Below are 15910 nucleotides of genomic sequence, written 5' to 3'. Positions count from 1 at the left end.
ATCTTGTCCTTTACCCATTTTATCAATATGGTATTTGGGAAAAAGAGAATACATGAAATACCCTCATCCGATAGTGATAGTGATCAAAATTCTGCAAGTGATGAAGAAATTCCTCAAAGTCTACATCAACCAAAAGTGAAAAATCCATCAACTCAAAGTCATTCAACCAATGAAACAACCAAACCTCCTTTAGCCCAAGAAGTGATATACACCGGTGTGACCGGGAAAAATCCGGGGGGAACTAAAAATTGGACATGCAAACACTATAGAAATTCATTCAAAAGTTGTGGCATTCAAAGATGTGCAGCACTGTTGAATGACAGAGAAACTTACGAAAGAATAAGAAAAAAGGTTAAAGAAGCAGAGGAATCTGGTGTGACTCCATCTTTGAAGTGTTCTACCCTCAAAAAGAAAGAAAAATGGGTGTGTTCCAAGTCTCTTGAAGAAGCTTTCCAACTTTTGGGAAGAGATGTTGTTGACATGAAGGTGATGAAAGGACTATGTGCCAATGGAATTCCTTTTAATGTTCTGAGAAATCCACAATTTGTGGAAATGGTTATGGCTATTAACAATGGTCCTAAAGGCTAAAAACCTCCCTCTTCTGAAAAGGCAAGAATGGTTTTATTAGATGAGTGTAAAAGACACGTTGACAAAGATTTAGCTCCTATCAAGGATACATGGTTTCATCAAGGGGTCTCCATTATGTCAGATGGCTGGAGTAATGTAAAGCATATGCCACTAATTAATGTTCTTGTCGTGAATAGTAGAGCTGCCATGTTTTTTTATGCCGACGACATTTCTGGAGTTGAAAAAACTGGAGTTGCTATTGCTAAATATTTGATTAAAACCATTGAAGAAATCGGACCATCTAATGTTCTACAAGTGGTGACTGATAATGCTGCAAATTGTAAAGCTGCTGGGAAGGAAATACAAAAGGTATATAAGCATATTTTTTGGTCTCTTTGTGTTGTGCATACTTTAAATTTGATTTTTAAAGACTTTGCTGAATCATTTGAATGGCTGAGAAATACATATAAACAAGGAAAGACTATAGTTAAGTACATTATTAATCATAGTCAAGTTCTAGCTATGTATAGAGCAAATTCAAAGCTTGAATTGTTGAAGGTAGCAAAGACTAGATTTGCATCACATTACATTTTACTTAAGCGACTACTTATGTGTAGAGAAGCACTTGCAACTACTGTTGTGTTGAACAGTTGGAAAGAATGGATTAAGCAAGGAGATGAAAACACAAGAAAAATAGGTGCTTTAGTTGCTGAAACTATTGGTAGTGATTTTTTTTGGGAAGAAGTTGAGCATGTGGTTAAGATAACAAAACCCATTTATCATTTGATTAAATTTGCTGATGGTGAAGGGCCAAAAATGGGAGAATTTTATGAGAAAATGGATTCTATGCTTGGGGAAATACAAGAGATTATGAAAACAAATAAATATGCAAATTGTTATTCTGAAATGGAAACAATTATTACTGCAAGATGGACCAAAATGAATTATACCATCCATTGTTTAGGTTTTGCATTAACCCCTAGATTTTATGATACTCATTATCTTTCTACACCTGCCCCTGGAGGTATAGCTAGAAAAGCTCCAAACCAAGATAAGGAAGTAGTGACTGCAGTTATGCAAGCTTTTGAAAAAATATCAAAAAATGCGGAGGAACAAAAACTTCTATGTGATCAGTTTGCTATATTTCACACACAAAAAAAGGAATATATGCAATGTCTGTAGCTCAATTAGATGTTGTAACCATGGATTCTATTGATTGGTGGTCAATGTATGGATCTGAAACTCTTGAACTAGCAGAGGTGGCAAAAAAGTATTATCTCAACCAATAAGTAGCTCTTCTGCTGAAAGAACTTGGAGTACTTATTCATATATCCATAATGTAAAAAGGAATCGGATTAATTGTGCAAGAGCGGACAAATTAGTTTATATTCACTCAAATATTCGCTTACAGTCACGATTTTCTGATAGCTACAAGAATGGTCCTTTCAAAAAATGGGATATGAATCATGATGACACTTGTTTGGAAGAATCTTCTGGAATAATTCAAGACCTTAGCTAGGAATTAGATGAAGAAATGGATGGAGGAGTGGATGATCAGAGAAATGTAATTAGGGGAGCTTCTATCAAAGGAGGAAAAAAAAAATAAGAATTGAGATTTTATTTTAACACATTGTATTTGTCAAAGTAGTTGATATAAAAATATTGTTAAAGTTAATTTTTATTGATGATAATCATATTTTTTATCATTTAATTTGTTCTTTTATAATTAAATTAATTTTTTTGTTTTTTAATTTTAACGTACCGTTTTGTATATTAAAACGTACCACAAACCGAAACAATGTACCAACTATGTATACCTCCCACGTACCGAATACTTTGAACATTACGTACCGTGTACCCGAACTCGTACCATGTACCATAAAGAATTGAGAACCAGGTGACTATGTTGTTGAAAGTTTTCGTTTGGTCAAAAAAGAACAAAGAAGGTGAACAGAAAAAGGAGTTGTGTCTCGGATTGGTGTCGTTTGATTTACAAGAAGTACCGAAGAGAGTTCCCCTGGATAGTCCTCTTGCTCCACAGTGGTATACTTTGGAATCGGAAACTTCGCCGGGAAATGACATCATGATCGCTGTTTGGATTAGGACTTAAGTCGACGAAGCTTTTCAAGAGTCTTGGCAGTCTGATTCCGGCGGTTTGGTCTCGCAGACGAGATCGAAAGTGTATATTTCTCCAAAGATTTGGCATCTGAGACTAACGGTTATCCAAACCCAGGATTCACAGCTAGGTTCGGGTTCCGAAGCTAAGATCAGGAGTCCTGAACTTTGTGTTAAAGCTCAACTCGGCGCACAGGTTTGTGTCTTTTGACAAATTATTTTGGCTTAATTGCACTTTTGGTCCCCCTATTATAGGTGCAAATTGAAAGTAGTCCTCCTATTTTGTTTCTCCCCAGTTTTAGTCCCCCAAACAGAATTTGAGTCCAAATCATGATGAGTTGTCATTTTTTTAATGACATGTCAATAAAAAAGGTGACGTGGCAGACGCTTACGTGGAATAAATTGATTATTATATTATTTCTGATTAAAAAATATAATTTATATTTTTAAAAATCATTATTATAATTGTTAAAAATCATTATTAAAAATACAATTTAATTGTTAAAATTAAGTTTAAAGAAAACGAAAAACATATGCAGCAATGAGAATCAGAAGCATATGATTCAACAAAAGCTTGAACCCTAAATAAAAAAACAGCCCCAATTCAACAAAAGCTCCCAAATCGATTCCAATTCCGATTTCTTCATCGTAAACATATTCTGATTTCGTCTTCTTCTTCATTGTTGGTCATCGTCTTCGTGTTCCGTGTTGGTGTTCGTCTTCGTGTTCCGTGTTGGTGTTTGTCGTCTTCTTCTTCTTCATCGTCTTCGTCTTCGTGTTCCTGTTTGTGGTCGTCTTCTTCATCGTCCTTTGTATTTCATTGTTTCTTCTCTTGTTCTCTGTTTCGTTTATCAGAAACATATTGCATAATCGATTGGCACATCGATTTTAACTAAACAGCTAAGCTACTGTAACAAGCCAAATCGATTGGCAAATCATTGGAGTAAAACATCTTTGTCACTGTGACCAGCCAAGTCGATTGACGAATCAATTGAAGTAAAATGTCTGAGTTACATGGAGAATTTAGCCCATTGCCAAATCAATTATGTTAATAAATGAATCGAATGAGTAATCGATTGTTTTGATCTCGTTGTTTGAACAAAACAAGTATAATCGATTAGTCAATCGATTCTGATACAAACTGAGTATCAGTTTCTGATAAGTGCATTAAAAGAATTGATTAGGAAATCGATTAGTTCTTATATTTTTAAGATTCAAGAAAAACAAGATACGCGATAATCGATTAGGTAATCGATTAAGCTGGTATCAAACTTTAATAAAATCGATTACGAAATCGATTTATATGTTGTTTTTCTGAAACTATAAATTGATTCAATCACAATCTTTTAAATATATCATAACAATTTTTCATAAACACAGAAAACGGAAAACATACACATTGAGAGAAAGATTGTTATATCTCACAAATACTCATTGGCAAACTACCTTGTGTGAGATTTTTTTCATTGTGATTGAGTCACTTCTTCTTAGTTTTCTTTTTGTTTCTTTTTGAAAGAACTTTCTGTAATTGATTTTAGAAATCCAGTAGTGTAACACCAACACGGAACACGAAGACGAAAACCAACACGGAACACGAAGACGATGACCAACAATGAAGAAGAAGACGAAATCGGAATATGTTTATGATGAAGAAATCGGAATCGGAATTGATTTGGGAGCTTTTGTTGAATTGGGGTTGTTTTTTATTTAGGGTTCAAGCTTTTGTTGAATCATATGCTTCTGATTCTCATTGCTGCATATGTTTTTCATTTTCTTTTAACTTAATTTTAACAATTAAATTGTATTTTTAATAATGATTTTTAACAATTATAATAATGATTTTTAAAAATATAAATTATATTTTTTAATCAGAAATAATATAATAATCAGTTTATTCCACGTAAGTGTCTGCCACGTCACCTTTTTATTGACACGTCATTAAAAAAATGACAACTCATCATGATTTGGCTTAAATTCTGTTTGGGGGACTAAAACTGGGGAGAAACAAAACGGGGGGGACTACTTTCAATTTTCACCTATAATAGGGGGACCAAAAGTGCAATTAAGTCAATTATTTTATATATATATACTACCTCAATGTTTATTTTATAAAAAATAAAAAATAAATAAATCATGTTATAAAAAAAACAAAATTAAGAAGAATTTACTATTGAAATGATAATTTTACACTTACTTTGTTTTTAGGAATCTTTTATATTCTTCTTTAAAGTATTTGATTTTTAATATTAGGGATATATATATAGTGTTTCACAATTTCTCATGATGGTATATTTAAAAAATATTTAAAATATTGCAAAAATCAATGTATTAATTAGTTATTTTTGTTTTTTTTTCCCTACTAATTGATGTAGTTTATCTTTATTTACTTTTTGTGGCACATAGATTTTTAGAACAGGAAGAGGAACCTTTATTAGTTCGGCTAACTCAGCATGGAATGAAGATCTCGTATTTGTAGCTTCTGAGCCATTTCAGCCATTTTTAATTATGACAGTGGTAGACGCGTCAAACTCAAAATCAATAGGTCAAACAAAAATCCACGTCTCATCCATCGAACGGAGACTCGACGATCGAACGAAAGTAAAGACAAGATGGTTCAACCTTTTCACCTAAGATAAAAACGAAACCAATTCATCTTCTTCTTACACAGGTAGAATACATGTTCGTGTTTCTTTAGAAGATGGGTATCTTGTTATAGACGAAGTAGCTCACGTGACTAGTGACGTATGCGCCTCAGTGAAGCAATTAACAAAACCACCAATTGGTTTACTCGAAGTTGGGATTCGTGGCGCAACGAATCTTCTTCCTATGAAAACAAAAGATGGTACACGTGGCACTATTGATGCTTATGTGGTTGTTAAATACGAACCTAAATGGGTTCGAACTCGAACCATTGTTGACTAGCTTAACCCGAGATGGAATAAACAATACACATGGGAAGTTTACGATGCTTGCACGATGTTAACGATTGGAGTCTTTGATAATGGAAGATATGGTAATAATAGTCATGGAGATGTTAGAAAGAGGAAAATTCGTGTGCGGTTGTCTACACTTGACACCAACCATGTTTACGTTAATTCCTACTCGTTGATTGTTTTACTGCCAGGTGGTGCGAAGAGAATGGGTGAGATAGAAATTGCAATGATATTTTCATATTCTTCATGGTTGAGTTTAATGCAATCCTACACAAGTCCAATTCTACCAAGAATGCATTATGTTCGTACATTCGGCCCAACTCAACAAGATATTTTAAGACATATCGCTATGAAGATAGTAACGATTTGGTTAGCTCGGTCTGAACCGCCTTTGGGTCATGAAGTGGTTCAGTTCATGCTTGACTCTGATACTCACATGTGGAGCATTAGGAGAAGTAAAGCAAATTGGTTTCGATTAATTGTTTTTTTGTCACATGCCACTACAATTTTTTGTTGGTTGGATGGGATTAGCACATGGGTACACCCACCCACAACGGTTTTAGTTCACGCACTTCTCATAGCGATTGTGTTTTTCCCTTACTTGATTCTTCCAACTGTTTTCATGTATTCTTTTTTGATTTTGTTATTGAGGTTTAGAAATAGGCCGATGGTCCCACATGATATGGATCCAAAAATGTCTTATGTGGACATGGTGAACCTCGACAAAATTGATGAAGAGTTTGATGGGTTTCCAACGACGAGAGCTAATGAAGTGGTTAGGATCAGGTACGATAGGCTATGCGCACTTGTGGGGAGGGCACAAACTTTACTTGGTGATGTGGTCGCACATGGGGAGAGATTGAAAGCTTTGTTTAGTTGGAGGGACCCACGTGCTACTGGGATATTTGCGTTGATTTGTTTGGTTGTGCCGTTAGTGTTTTACGCAATGTCGTTTAAAGGGTTTGTGCTTTTGGGTGGATTTTATCACATGAGACACCCAAGATTTCGTGATGACATGCCGTCTATTTTGTCTAATTTTTATCAAAGACTACCGTCATTTTCTAATCAAATTATGTAATGAACATGTATAACTTATTACTAATTAGTGAATTGGAGTGACAATGTATTTTTTGTAATAGTGGTTTTGTTTTTTCGATAGATATGAAAATGTTATTCAATTAGTTAATTGATTTATTTGTTGTCATATGATTTTGAAAGAGTGTTCTTGCTGTGTTAAAGTGAATAAAAGGTTATACTTTAGATATATCCTATGTTCTGTTTTTATATTTATAGTTAGATATATCCTATGTTTTGTTTTTATATTTATATGTGAATATAGCCAATGTGGTCATCTGTTTTTATATTTATATGTGGATATAGCCAATGTGGTAATGCTTCAATGTTAGGTTTCTACATGCATAAGCAGAGAAAGTTTAGAGGCACTTGCTTTCAATTTCTTTCAATTTTTGTTGGTTTGATAGTTGTAGACTATGATTTCAATTTTTCCTATATTATGCTTTATAATCACTAAATTCACAATTTAAGTTTGTAAGATCTTAATCAAAACATGTTAGAATCTCGAACTTTCCCAATTTTCTATGGGCTGGCAACGCTAATATTTTTTTGTTCTACTGCATTAAAAATTATTCCGAGTTTTTCAAAAATTTGGTACCGAATTTTTCTTTTTCTAAAAATATGGAATTTATAAGAACTTCATTTTCATTCTAAATATATTTAATAAAATAGTAGATTAATTTATAATTTCAATAAATGTGTAAGGATGGGAGGGTTAGATGTTGGAGTGCATAGTAGATTTCTTAAAAATAGAAGTCACCAAGAAAGCATCTCAATATAAAATAACAACGCAAGTTTTTATAATAATAATAATAATAACCTTTTTAGATTATATCGCATAAAAAATGATATTATAAGTAAACAAAACCCACGTATATTAACACTTTATTATCAACAAAAACTGTATAGAAAATTATGCACAAATCTAAATTTTGACCACAAAAAGAGACGTGGGAAGAGACTTAGATTGTTTATAACAGAGTTACCCTTGCTTGTGTCAGGAATTTCCAACAAGATAATAAGCAACCTTGCTTATCACCCCATAATTTTCAACATTGATTAATGTAGAACTACTTTCTGATGTCTCCAGTTGTCGTAGGCTGATTGGATGATTAATGTTGTTGCAATCTCTCGATGGTTCCCAGTGATGGTTTTTTGTGATTGTCAATCTACCATTCAGTTAGCTTCCAATCCATAAAACATGAACATTCAAAATATGTTGATATTGATCGTCACTTCATAGAACATGTTCAATCTGTTTTGTTTTGCTGTTGGTTACAAAATAAGGAGTGATGGACATTTTTTTTTGCTATTTATTTGAGTTTTTCATGCTAAGATATGTGAAGTGATATAGAAACAAATATATGTGGCACTAACCAATATTTATAGCAATTATAACACATCTGAAACATGACATCTAAAATCTTTATAATCTATAGTATTAGTTGGATTAAATTTATTGTCAATCGCCGATTTTATTTGACCAATGTCTCTAATAGATGTGTACTAATTGTAATTATTTCTCCTTCCCCTTTTTTTAAAAATATATTAAATAGTAATATTTTAGGAAGATTTGAATATTAATAACATTATTTTTAAAAGTAGATTAAGTCAATGCAATGCAATTTCTCCTAAATAATAGCAATGAATTTAGTAGGAGGGAGAGATGGGCATCGTCAAGTAAATTGTAACCATAACTTAGTATACATAGTATATATGCTTGTGCTATTATTTATTTATTGAGGCATTATGTATCCACCAATAGCACAAGCATGATCTCTCTCATATGGTTCAAGAGTCACTTGCTCCAATGGCTTAAATTGTTCTGCCCTCAACTTGTTAATTTCACTCTCAAACACTGCCTCTGCAGGGACTGTTGAATCAATGCAATTGGTCTACCATATCAAAAATAATCAAATTCAGTCAGTTTCATAATACCAAAAGATCATCAAAGTTTGCAAACGTGGTTTAATTTACCACATATGTGAACATTTAGTTCATATAACCTATTTGAGTGTAACTAGAAAAAACAGGAGTGAAACTAACAAAAGTGTGCATAATAATAAGTCATACGATAAATTATGAAAGAGATTATAAGGTATGTGAACACACCCTGATAGAAATAACAAAATGTCCTCCTGCTTTGAGATAGCATGAAGCATTAAGTGCTAAAATTCTTGCCTGCAAATGAAATTCATTAATTTTTTCATAGAAAAAAAATTAAACATACATCAAATTTAACAAATCAAAAACCAGAATTAACAAACATCAAATGTCTAAAGTAACAAACAGAAAATCTGAAGGCAAAATGGCTGAACTGCAAAATAAGGAAATTAAAAAAACAAGTACAAAAGTGATTAATGCGCATCAGTATCTCGGGTCTACATCATCCAAGTCTTGAAGGGGAATCCGAGTAACTCATCATATGCACTGATATAGTAACCAAACCATACTTTGAAATGAAAATTAACATACACAATTGGATTTATATAAACATGAAAACAATGTAGAAGATCTTGAACAAATTGCCAAGAAGCATAGCAGAAAAAAAAAACAGTGAAATAATATGACATCATGTTAAGCCACACCTGATCTGATTGAGCAGCATTGGAAAATATAACACAACTCTGGTCTACATAAACATAGTAGCATATTCTAATCAGATTAGACAGAACAAAATTTTCAAAACATACAAATTTTAATTAGTTCTCACCAGACCAACAATATCCCACACGTGAGAAACAGTTGTTCTCGATGCGGCTCATAGGTAAAGGACTTTAGAACCAGTTTCCTTCATAAAAGAAAAATAGATGACAATATTTTGAGGAAAATACCGAGTAAAGATTTATGTTACAGGAAAAATAATTTCTATGCAATACTAAAAACAATTGTGACAAAAATTACCTGAACAGCATCTTTTCATTGTAAACAGCTTCACGAGGAACAAGATTCTTAGTAATAAGAACATCTCATTTTTCCTTAGCAATGAAAATACCTTCATGTCTATGTTTTCCAACAACAACCTTACTTCAACCTTTCATTCCACCACCTCTCCCTTCACCAAAGCCTATACCTCCTCTGTCAGCATCACCAACACAAAACCAGCAATACCACAACACATATCTACCAATAGAAGTAAGATTCTTCAAACAATACATTGTTCATAAAAACTAGTAAAAATCATTTCTTTGAGTAAATTAGTGTAAACCTATTAGAATTTAACAAATAAAAGTTTAAAATAAAAAACATCATAATTAACACAGATTACGAAATTTATATGCGATTAAATAACCATTTAAGAAACCCATATGGTAAAATAAACAAAAGGGTACTCTTGTATTCAAAATAAGAAAAAGGTACAATAGATTGAAAAAGAAGAAGGTTTGTAGTGTTTTGGGTTACCTCGAACAAGAAGAGCCATGTTGAAGATATTGCGAAGAGAATGGTTTGAAATTTTGAAAAGCTTACAAAGGGCTTACTAGAGTGAAAATTGTGAAGAATGATATGCAACAAGAGATAATCTTATAGGTTAATAAAGTTAGGGTTTAGGACTAGGGTTTTCATTTTGGATTTAGGTTTTGGCTTCGTTTAAGTTTTTTCTTTTCTTTTGAATTTAATATTTTAACTTCTATTATATTTGCATTATTAATTTTTGTTATATTGAATTACATATAATATTTTCTAAGTTTTTATTTTTTTTCTCGAATTACTAAAATAAAATATTAAGATCTAATTGAAATATTACAATAAATTGATTGTTAAGCTGTTTTCCAAGTGAAAGGAGTTAATAACATTAATTATGTAGATAGATATTTACTATCATATTTCTAAGACTTTCCTTGTATCTAAATAATTGTAAAGAAAATCAAAAAATGAAAATATTTTATAAAGTTTGATAAATATTTTTTAAAATAATTAATATGACAGATATATTATTATAGTATTCAGTAAAATTTTTAATGTTAGAAACTTTCAATTGCATCAATTATTATTGAAAATTATATAAAAACTAATCGTACAAATATAGTGTAACTTAACGATTAAAAAAATAAAAGATTTAAATAGCAATCCAACTAACCTTACAGAATTATAGATATACTTTTACCTAAATTTTTATAATTTTTTTAAATATGTATTGCAGTTATATATTCTATTTGGATCCAACACGACAAAGAGAGCATTACATTTTTAAAATACAATTAAAATAAGCTTTAGCCTAGAGTCTCTTTTCATCTTTCTTATTACATCTTTAGACAAAAATTCTACAATTTTTGTTTTCATCATGAGTGTCTTTTGTAAATTATGTTCGCTATAGTTATATATTAATAGGAAATTGTTAATATTTATTTATTTTCAATTATTGATCGTTGTTTTAGTTTTAAAAATTGTTTCAGAATAAATTTAAGTCATAGAATACACTATTGGGTTGAGTCACGAAGTCCCTAAGATAAAACAGTTCAAAATATTGTATCGGAGTTTTACTGTATCATAGAAAACCGTTCTAGAATATAATTGTTGTTTTTGAGTTTCAAAATAAATTTATGTCAATGACGATATTACAGAATTGAGTCGCGAACGACATCGTCCAAATTGTGCAAGACAGACTATCAACTTGTATCAGAGTTCTACTACACCAGAGTTCTACTTTATCGTAAAAAACTATAAGACCCTTAATTTTAAATTCTAATTTATGCAATTGTAAAGTATTTTGTGTTAAATTGCTTAGGCATTTAGCCTAATTTTATTTTATTTTATGAATTAAATACTAAAAACATATTTTATTAGAGTTTGTAATATATTTAATATATATATATATATATATATATATATATAAGGGAAATTGAGCAAACTAGACAAACCTTCCTTTACTTCATAAGTGTTGTACCTTGATTTTTTTTACTAAAAAGTTTTCATTACACTTTACCTTGTTAACCTTCACTCCGGATGAATCAAATCCTTTAGTAAATTATACTAATATTCAGCACCCATTGGCATAAAAAAAACAGAGTGAACATCTACCGGAACCAAGAACCATTTCATCCTAAATTAGTTCATAGTGGAATTTTAGTAATAAAATTATCAGAATAAAGGTGTTCCAATCCACAACAGATTAAACAGCTCACTGAAGTTTGAAGCCCATATGAAAAAAGTCCACCTTTCATCCTTCCATTGAAATGCCATATTTATAGCTCTCCAAAGCCTCAAGGTACAACACAACAATCATACAATCCCACGAAAATGGTCCTACTGTCCAACTCCCCATTGCTGCAATGATGTAGTTCTCCCCTGCAAAGACTCAAGATACACATTCATTAAGATTTTAACAGGCATAAAACTGAATTGAAATTTGCATTTATGCAATTATATATGTAACTGTCCAAATATCAGAAACTTTTCCATCTTAAATAAAATAAAATAAAGCTGCTGTATTTAATTTTTTCAGTCCCCATTTCATTTCCACCTTTTGCTTCACAAAATTATCCATGATAGACATTAGAAAAAGAACAATTGATTAATGCCCGTGATTGCATTTGCACAACACAGGGAGCACCAACATATGTCAGGTGCAAAGATTGAGTTTGTTTCGCAAATATTTAGCTTATTTGACAAAATTTATAAACTAGTTTGTTATTACCTTTTGAAAAGCTTTTCATAATCACTTCCTTTTATGTCATTTTATATAAAGAATGTATATAAAGAATTATATGAGCATTTCCTTTTATGTCATTTTATATTTATAAACTAGTTCCACAACTAATTTTAACAAACACTTGAATTTCAATCAACTAGCTTTTCATTTATAAATTTCCAACTATAATCTATCGAGCAACAATTCTCCAAAAAAAAAAAAGCTATTGGCTAACTTATGAACTAATCAAACTATTGCCAAATAGATACTAGGGCGCGTGGATAACTTAACCCTAGTCACGCCCTTAACTCATGGAAACCGATCATTTCATCATTCACAAGTCATAACAAATTGTAGAAAAGATTAATGTATTGAATTAAAGTACTCTATAAAGATGTTGAATATTTTTTTAAAAAAACTCATTCTAGATATTAGACAACATTCAATATAAGCCTATATGAGTACATTATTTATTACTACACCCGACAAGTGTCTAAAAGTTGTTGCATGTGCATATGGTTAAAACCGGGTTACTATTCCTTTCTTTCCAAATTATATTTTAGTTGGTGAAGCTAGCAAGGGAATATCGACGCAGTACTAATCAGTGCTGAACGAGAACTAAGATGACAATCTGAAACATACCTTCTGCCTATGTTCTCTTGCGCTTAAGTTGCTTCATATGTTCCACAATATAATTAATAACCTCTTTCAATGTTGCCTTCCTTTTTTCCTTATAGTTCCATAGCTCCCAAACAGTATATCCACCACTTGGATTGTATTCGTTTACTTCTTTCACAGCTGTAACAACAGCTGAATATATCTCATCTCCCCATTCCTGGGCATAACTACGACAAGAACACAAAATATGTGTTTATGGTACATACCTCATGTCTATCATCAACTCTGATCACTTTAAAAGGATGCCAAGCTGAATTCTTCACATTCTCCTGCCACAAAGAGCAAAGCTCAACACCCTTTATTCCAGCTTCTTCTAGAGGGAATCTTTTCTTGCAGGCGGTCACAAAAACCTTCTGGTCAAGGTCTCCCATTCTCTTGGTACCAATATTAGTTTTAGGACCTGTCAGCATTTCATTTAACCCCTAAAACAACAGAAATTAGAAAGAAAGAGAAGGGGAGCAACTTTAGTCTCCACAATATATTCTATAATTTCTATTCACAGCAGAACAACAAAATATCAAAATTCTTATTTCCTACAGAAAACCGAAGATAATCTGTATCCAGGTACTATATAGCTTAGCATGAAGAACTCTATGCACCTAGTTAGTTGGTTATCTTTAAGAATACATGAAGAGAAAGGTTAAAAGGATGCAACGAGTGTGAGTAACATTTCTTTTTATATATAATTGATAAATTGAGAGAAAGTAAATGATATCATACTTCTATTAATTCTTTACGAGCTTCCTCATCATTGCTCTGGCGCTCCTTGATAATGAGGGTTTTGTTCATGGACTCCATATTATCCAAACTCTCTACTTTATCCTCCAATTCCTCATTCATTTCTTCCATTTTTTTCTTGATAGCTGCATCATCTTGATCTCCAAGATGTTTCATAACTTGCAACTTTCCTTTTAACTCCTCAATTTCCATTTCCAACTTTTGTTTGGCATCTAGTTGTTTTTCCAATTGAAGGATCTTGTTTAAGGCTTCTTCTTTTTCTCTCTGGAAATTTGGAAATCCACATCAGCAGAAGGCACTCACAATGTATGGTAATTGGTAAGTGATAAACAACGTATGCTACAGTAATACTGTCTCTTCATAACCAAGAGACTCAATAGAAGGCAAACCTTTTGCTCTTCAACAAGCCTTAAGACATTTTCATCAGCTATCTTCTGCTCCTTTGAAGCCAACAAAAGTGATTCATTCCTCGAATCTTTCTAGAAAAACAAAGAATTAACATTAGATTAGAGTTATATAAAAGCACACATAAAAGCTGATAATTTCAAAGTCGTCTCAAGCATGTAAAGATTAGAAAGTGGGATATCAAAAAGCACATATGGCCACTATTTGTGGGTTTTAAAAGATGCTTTTTTGAATAAAAAATGACACTAATACATCACATAACATATTACATTAATGAGGTAGTTAAAACTAAAACCATTTATGGTGGAAGGCCAATCCAATTTGAATTCACTTAAAGGGGGTCAATAGGATCAAAATAAAGCACTTCATTATTCAACTCAAGAGCACCCAAGGATATTAGAACAAAACGATAGATAAAAAGGTCAAAAAAATTGCAAGGGACAACTGTAGATAAGAAACTAAGATACGTGATAAAAAAACAAAAACAAAATGGGCATATACTAATAATCACCAAAAAATGTAATATACATTACCTTCTTCTTGTCTTCTTCAAGTTTTTGCCTCTCTTGATCAGTTAGTACCTCACGTTTATTAAGATCTCTGCTCCATGAATCAAGCTTCCGCCTTTTTTCATCCAATTCATTACTCAACTTTTCTTGTTCTTCCAAGATCCTTCTTACCTCCTCACGAGCTTTACGCTGCATACTCCTTGACTCTGCCAAAAAAATTAGACAATTTTGTAGCATTAAAACCTATGTAGTTTTCTCTTTCTTTCTATTCTTCTCTTCCGTGAATATACAAGAATAGTAAAACATACATGGCCAAACTTGAAGCACATGGCCTTTAAATACAATAATGCAAAATCAGATTCAAACTGAAATTATACAAACCTTCAACAAAAGCATTGTGTAGCTTGTCTTTCTCCACCAGCATTCTACTTAAGGACATAGTCTTCTCATCATACTTATACTGCATTTTGTTGAGGTTTTCGTTTGTAATATCAATTTCATTAGCCAGGTTATCCACAATACTATTTCTGCTTTCAGATGCTTCTTGAACAATATCTGATATTGTCCTCAACCTTCCTTTGTTGCGAAGGTACTCCCCAATTGGCCCTCCACAATTATAGTCATCTTCACGTGCAACCCATCCATAAATGTCTGAATTGGCCTGCAACTCCCTTGATTTCCAATCCTTTTTACCAAGACGTTTAGCTTCAAACGATTTCTCAAATTCACTTGCATTCATGAAACCATTCCAATCATTATGGAAGTCAATTACAGCCTGAGCAGCGACGTCACCATCAATCAAGAATATGCGAACATCTAATGGTCTGTACTTAGCAAATTCCTTCAACCAATATCCCGAATCATGCAATTGACTCTTTATGTTCACAATGATGCCTGTCCAGGGCCAAACATAATTCTCATCTTGTTGGACAGGTTGATTGACAGCTTGGGTCGAAGCTGGGAGAGCTATTTGGTCTGCTTCATTGGCTAGGTCAGTCTCTAAATACTTAGCCAGAGCAAGGTGGTTCGCCTTTTGTTTTGCGCTTCTGTTTGCTGAACCTTTACCTACTCCTGATGCATGTTGCAATAAGTCCTTATATTTGTAATCCTGTTTCTTTTTACCAGAACAATAAGGACACCTAAGAGTGCCATTGAAATTTTTAACCTTGTATTTCCCGGCCTTTAATTGTTCATATGGTTTCTCAGAGTACTCCTCAATCTCATTCACTGATATCTGACTCTTCTTCAGAGCTGTAGTCCAT

General features: G+C 32.3%; 4 protein-coding genes and 1 non-coding gene across 12 annotated transcripts; 2 read left to right on the top strand and 3 right to left on the bottom strand.

Annotated features, from left to right (window-relative positions):
• Positions 1-615: 615 nt before the first annotated feature.
• LOC101510272 (uncharacterized) lies at positions 616-1749 on the top strand. Its single transcript, XM_004499467.1, has one exon. It carries the CDS (start codon positions 616-618, stop codon positions 1747-1749), a length of 1134 nt encoding a protein of 377 aa, XP_004499524.1.
• Positions 1750-5658: 3909 nt separating this feature from the next.
• Positions 5659-6693, top strand: LOC101510598 (multiple C2 domain and transmembrane region protein 14-like). The gene has a single exon (XM_004499468.1). The coding sequence runs from the start codon at positions 5659-5661 to the stop codon at positions 6691-6693; it is 1035 nt and encodes a 344-aa protein (XP_004499525.1).
• Positions 6694-8250: 1557 nt separating this feature from the next.
• On the bottom strand, positions 8251-10490 carry LOC101506748 (rRNA 2'-O-methyltransferase fibrillarin 2-like). 8 transcript variants are annotated; one of them, XM_073368263.1, is made up of 5 exons: positions 10092-10310; positions 9594-9756; positions 9278-9321; positions 8802-8870; positions 8251-8584 (listed from the first exon to the last, which is right to left on the bottom strand). In XM_073368263.1, the coding sequence occupies exons 2-5, from the start codon at positions 9688-9690 to the stop codon at positions 8426-8428; spliced, it is 369 nt and encodes a 122-aa protein (XP_073224364.1). In that variant the 5' UTR covers positions 9691-9756; positions 10092-10310; the 3' UTR covers positions 8251-8425. The 8 variants fall into 8 exon arrangements, 6 of the variants coding, with proteins under 6 accessions (XP_073224364.1, XP_027190227.1, XP_027190228.1 ...); XM_027334426.2 differs by having other exon boundaries at positions 9594-9767; positions 10092-10308; XM_027334427.2 differs by adding an exon at positions 9403-9480 and having other exon boundaries at positions 9594-10306.
• On the bottom strand, positions 9053-9120 carry LOC113786814 (small nucleolar RNA snoR60). The gene has a single exon (XR_003473128.1). It is a non-coding gene; the product is annotated as a small nucleolar RNA snoR60 (small nucleolar RNA).
• Positions 10491-11539: 1049 nt separating the features above from the next.
• LOC101510926 (factor of DNA methylation 1-like) lies at positions 11540-15910 on the bottom strand. The gene is given in 8 exon segments (XM_073369362.1): positions 11540-11975; positions 12961-13168; positions 13170-13418; positions 13717-13998; positions 14124-14213; positions 14673-14854; positions 15030-15871; positions 15873-15910. Coding segments are annotated over 7 exon segments (1884 nt in total). The 3' UTR covers positions 11540-11975; positions 12961-12967.

This window comes from Cicer arietinum, chromosome 5, assembly GCF_000331145.2.
Source record: "Cicer arietinum cultivar CDC Frontier isolate Library 1 chromosome 5, Cicar.CDCFrontier_v2.0, whole genome shotgun sequence".
NCBI classification, from domain to species: domain Eukaryota; kingdom Viridiplantae; phylum Streptophyta; class Magnoliopsida; order Fabales; family Fabaceae; genus Cicer; species Cicer arietinum.
Note: the sequence above shows the minus strand (reverse complement) of the source record. Positions and strands in the feature narration are given on the sequence as shown.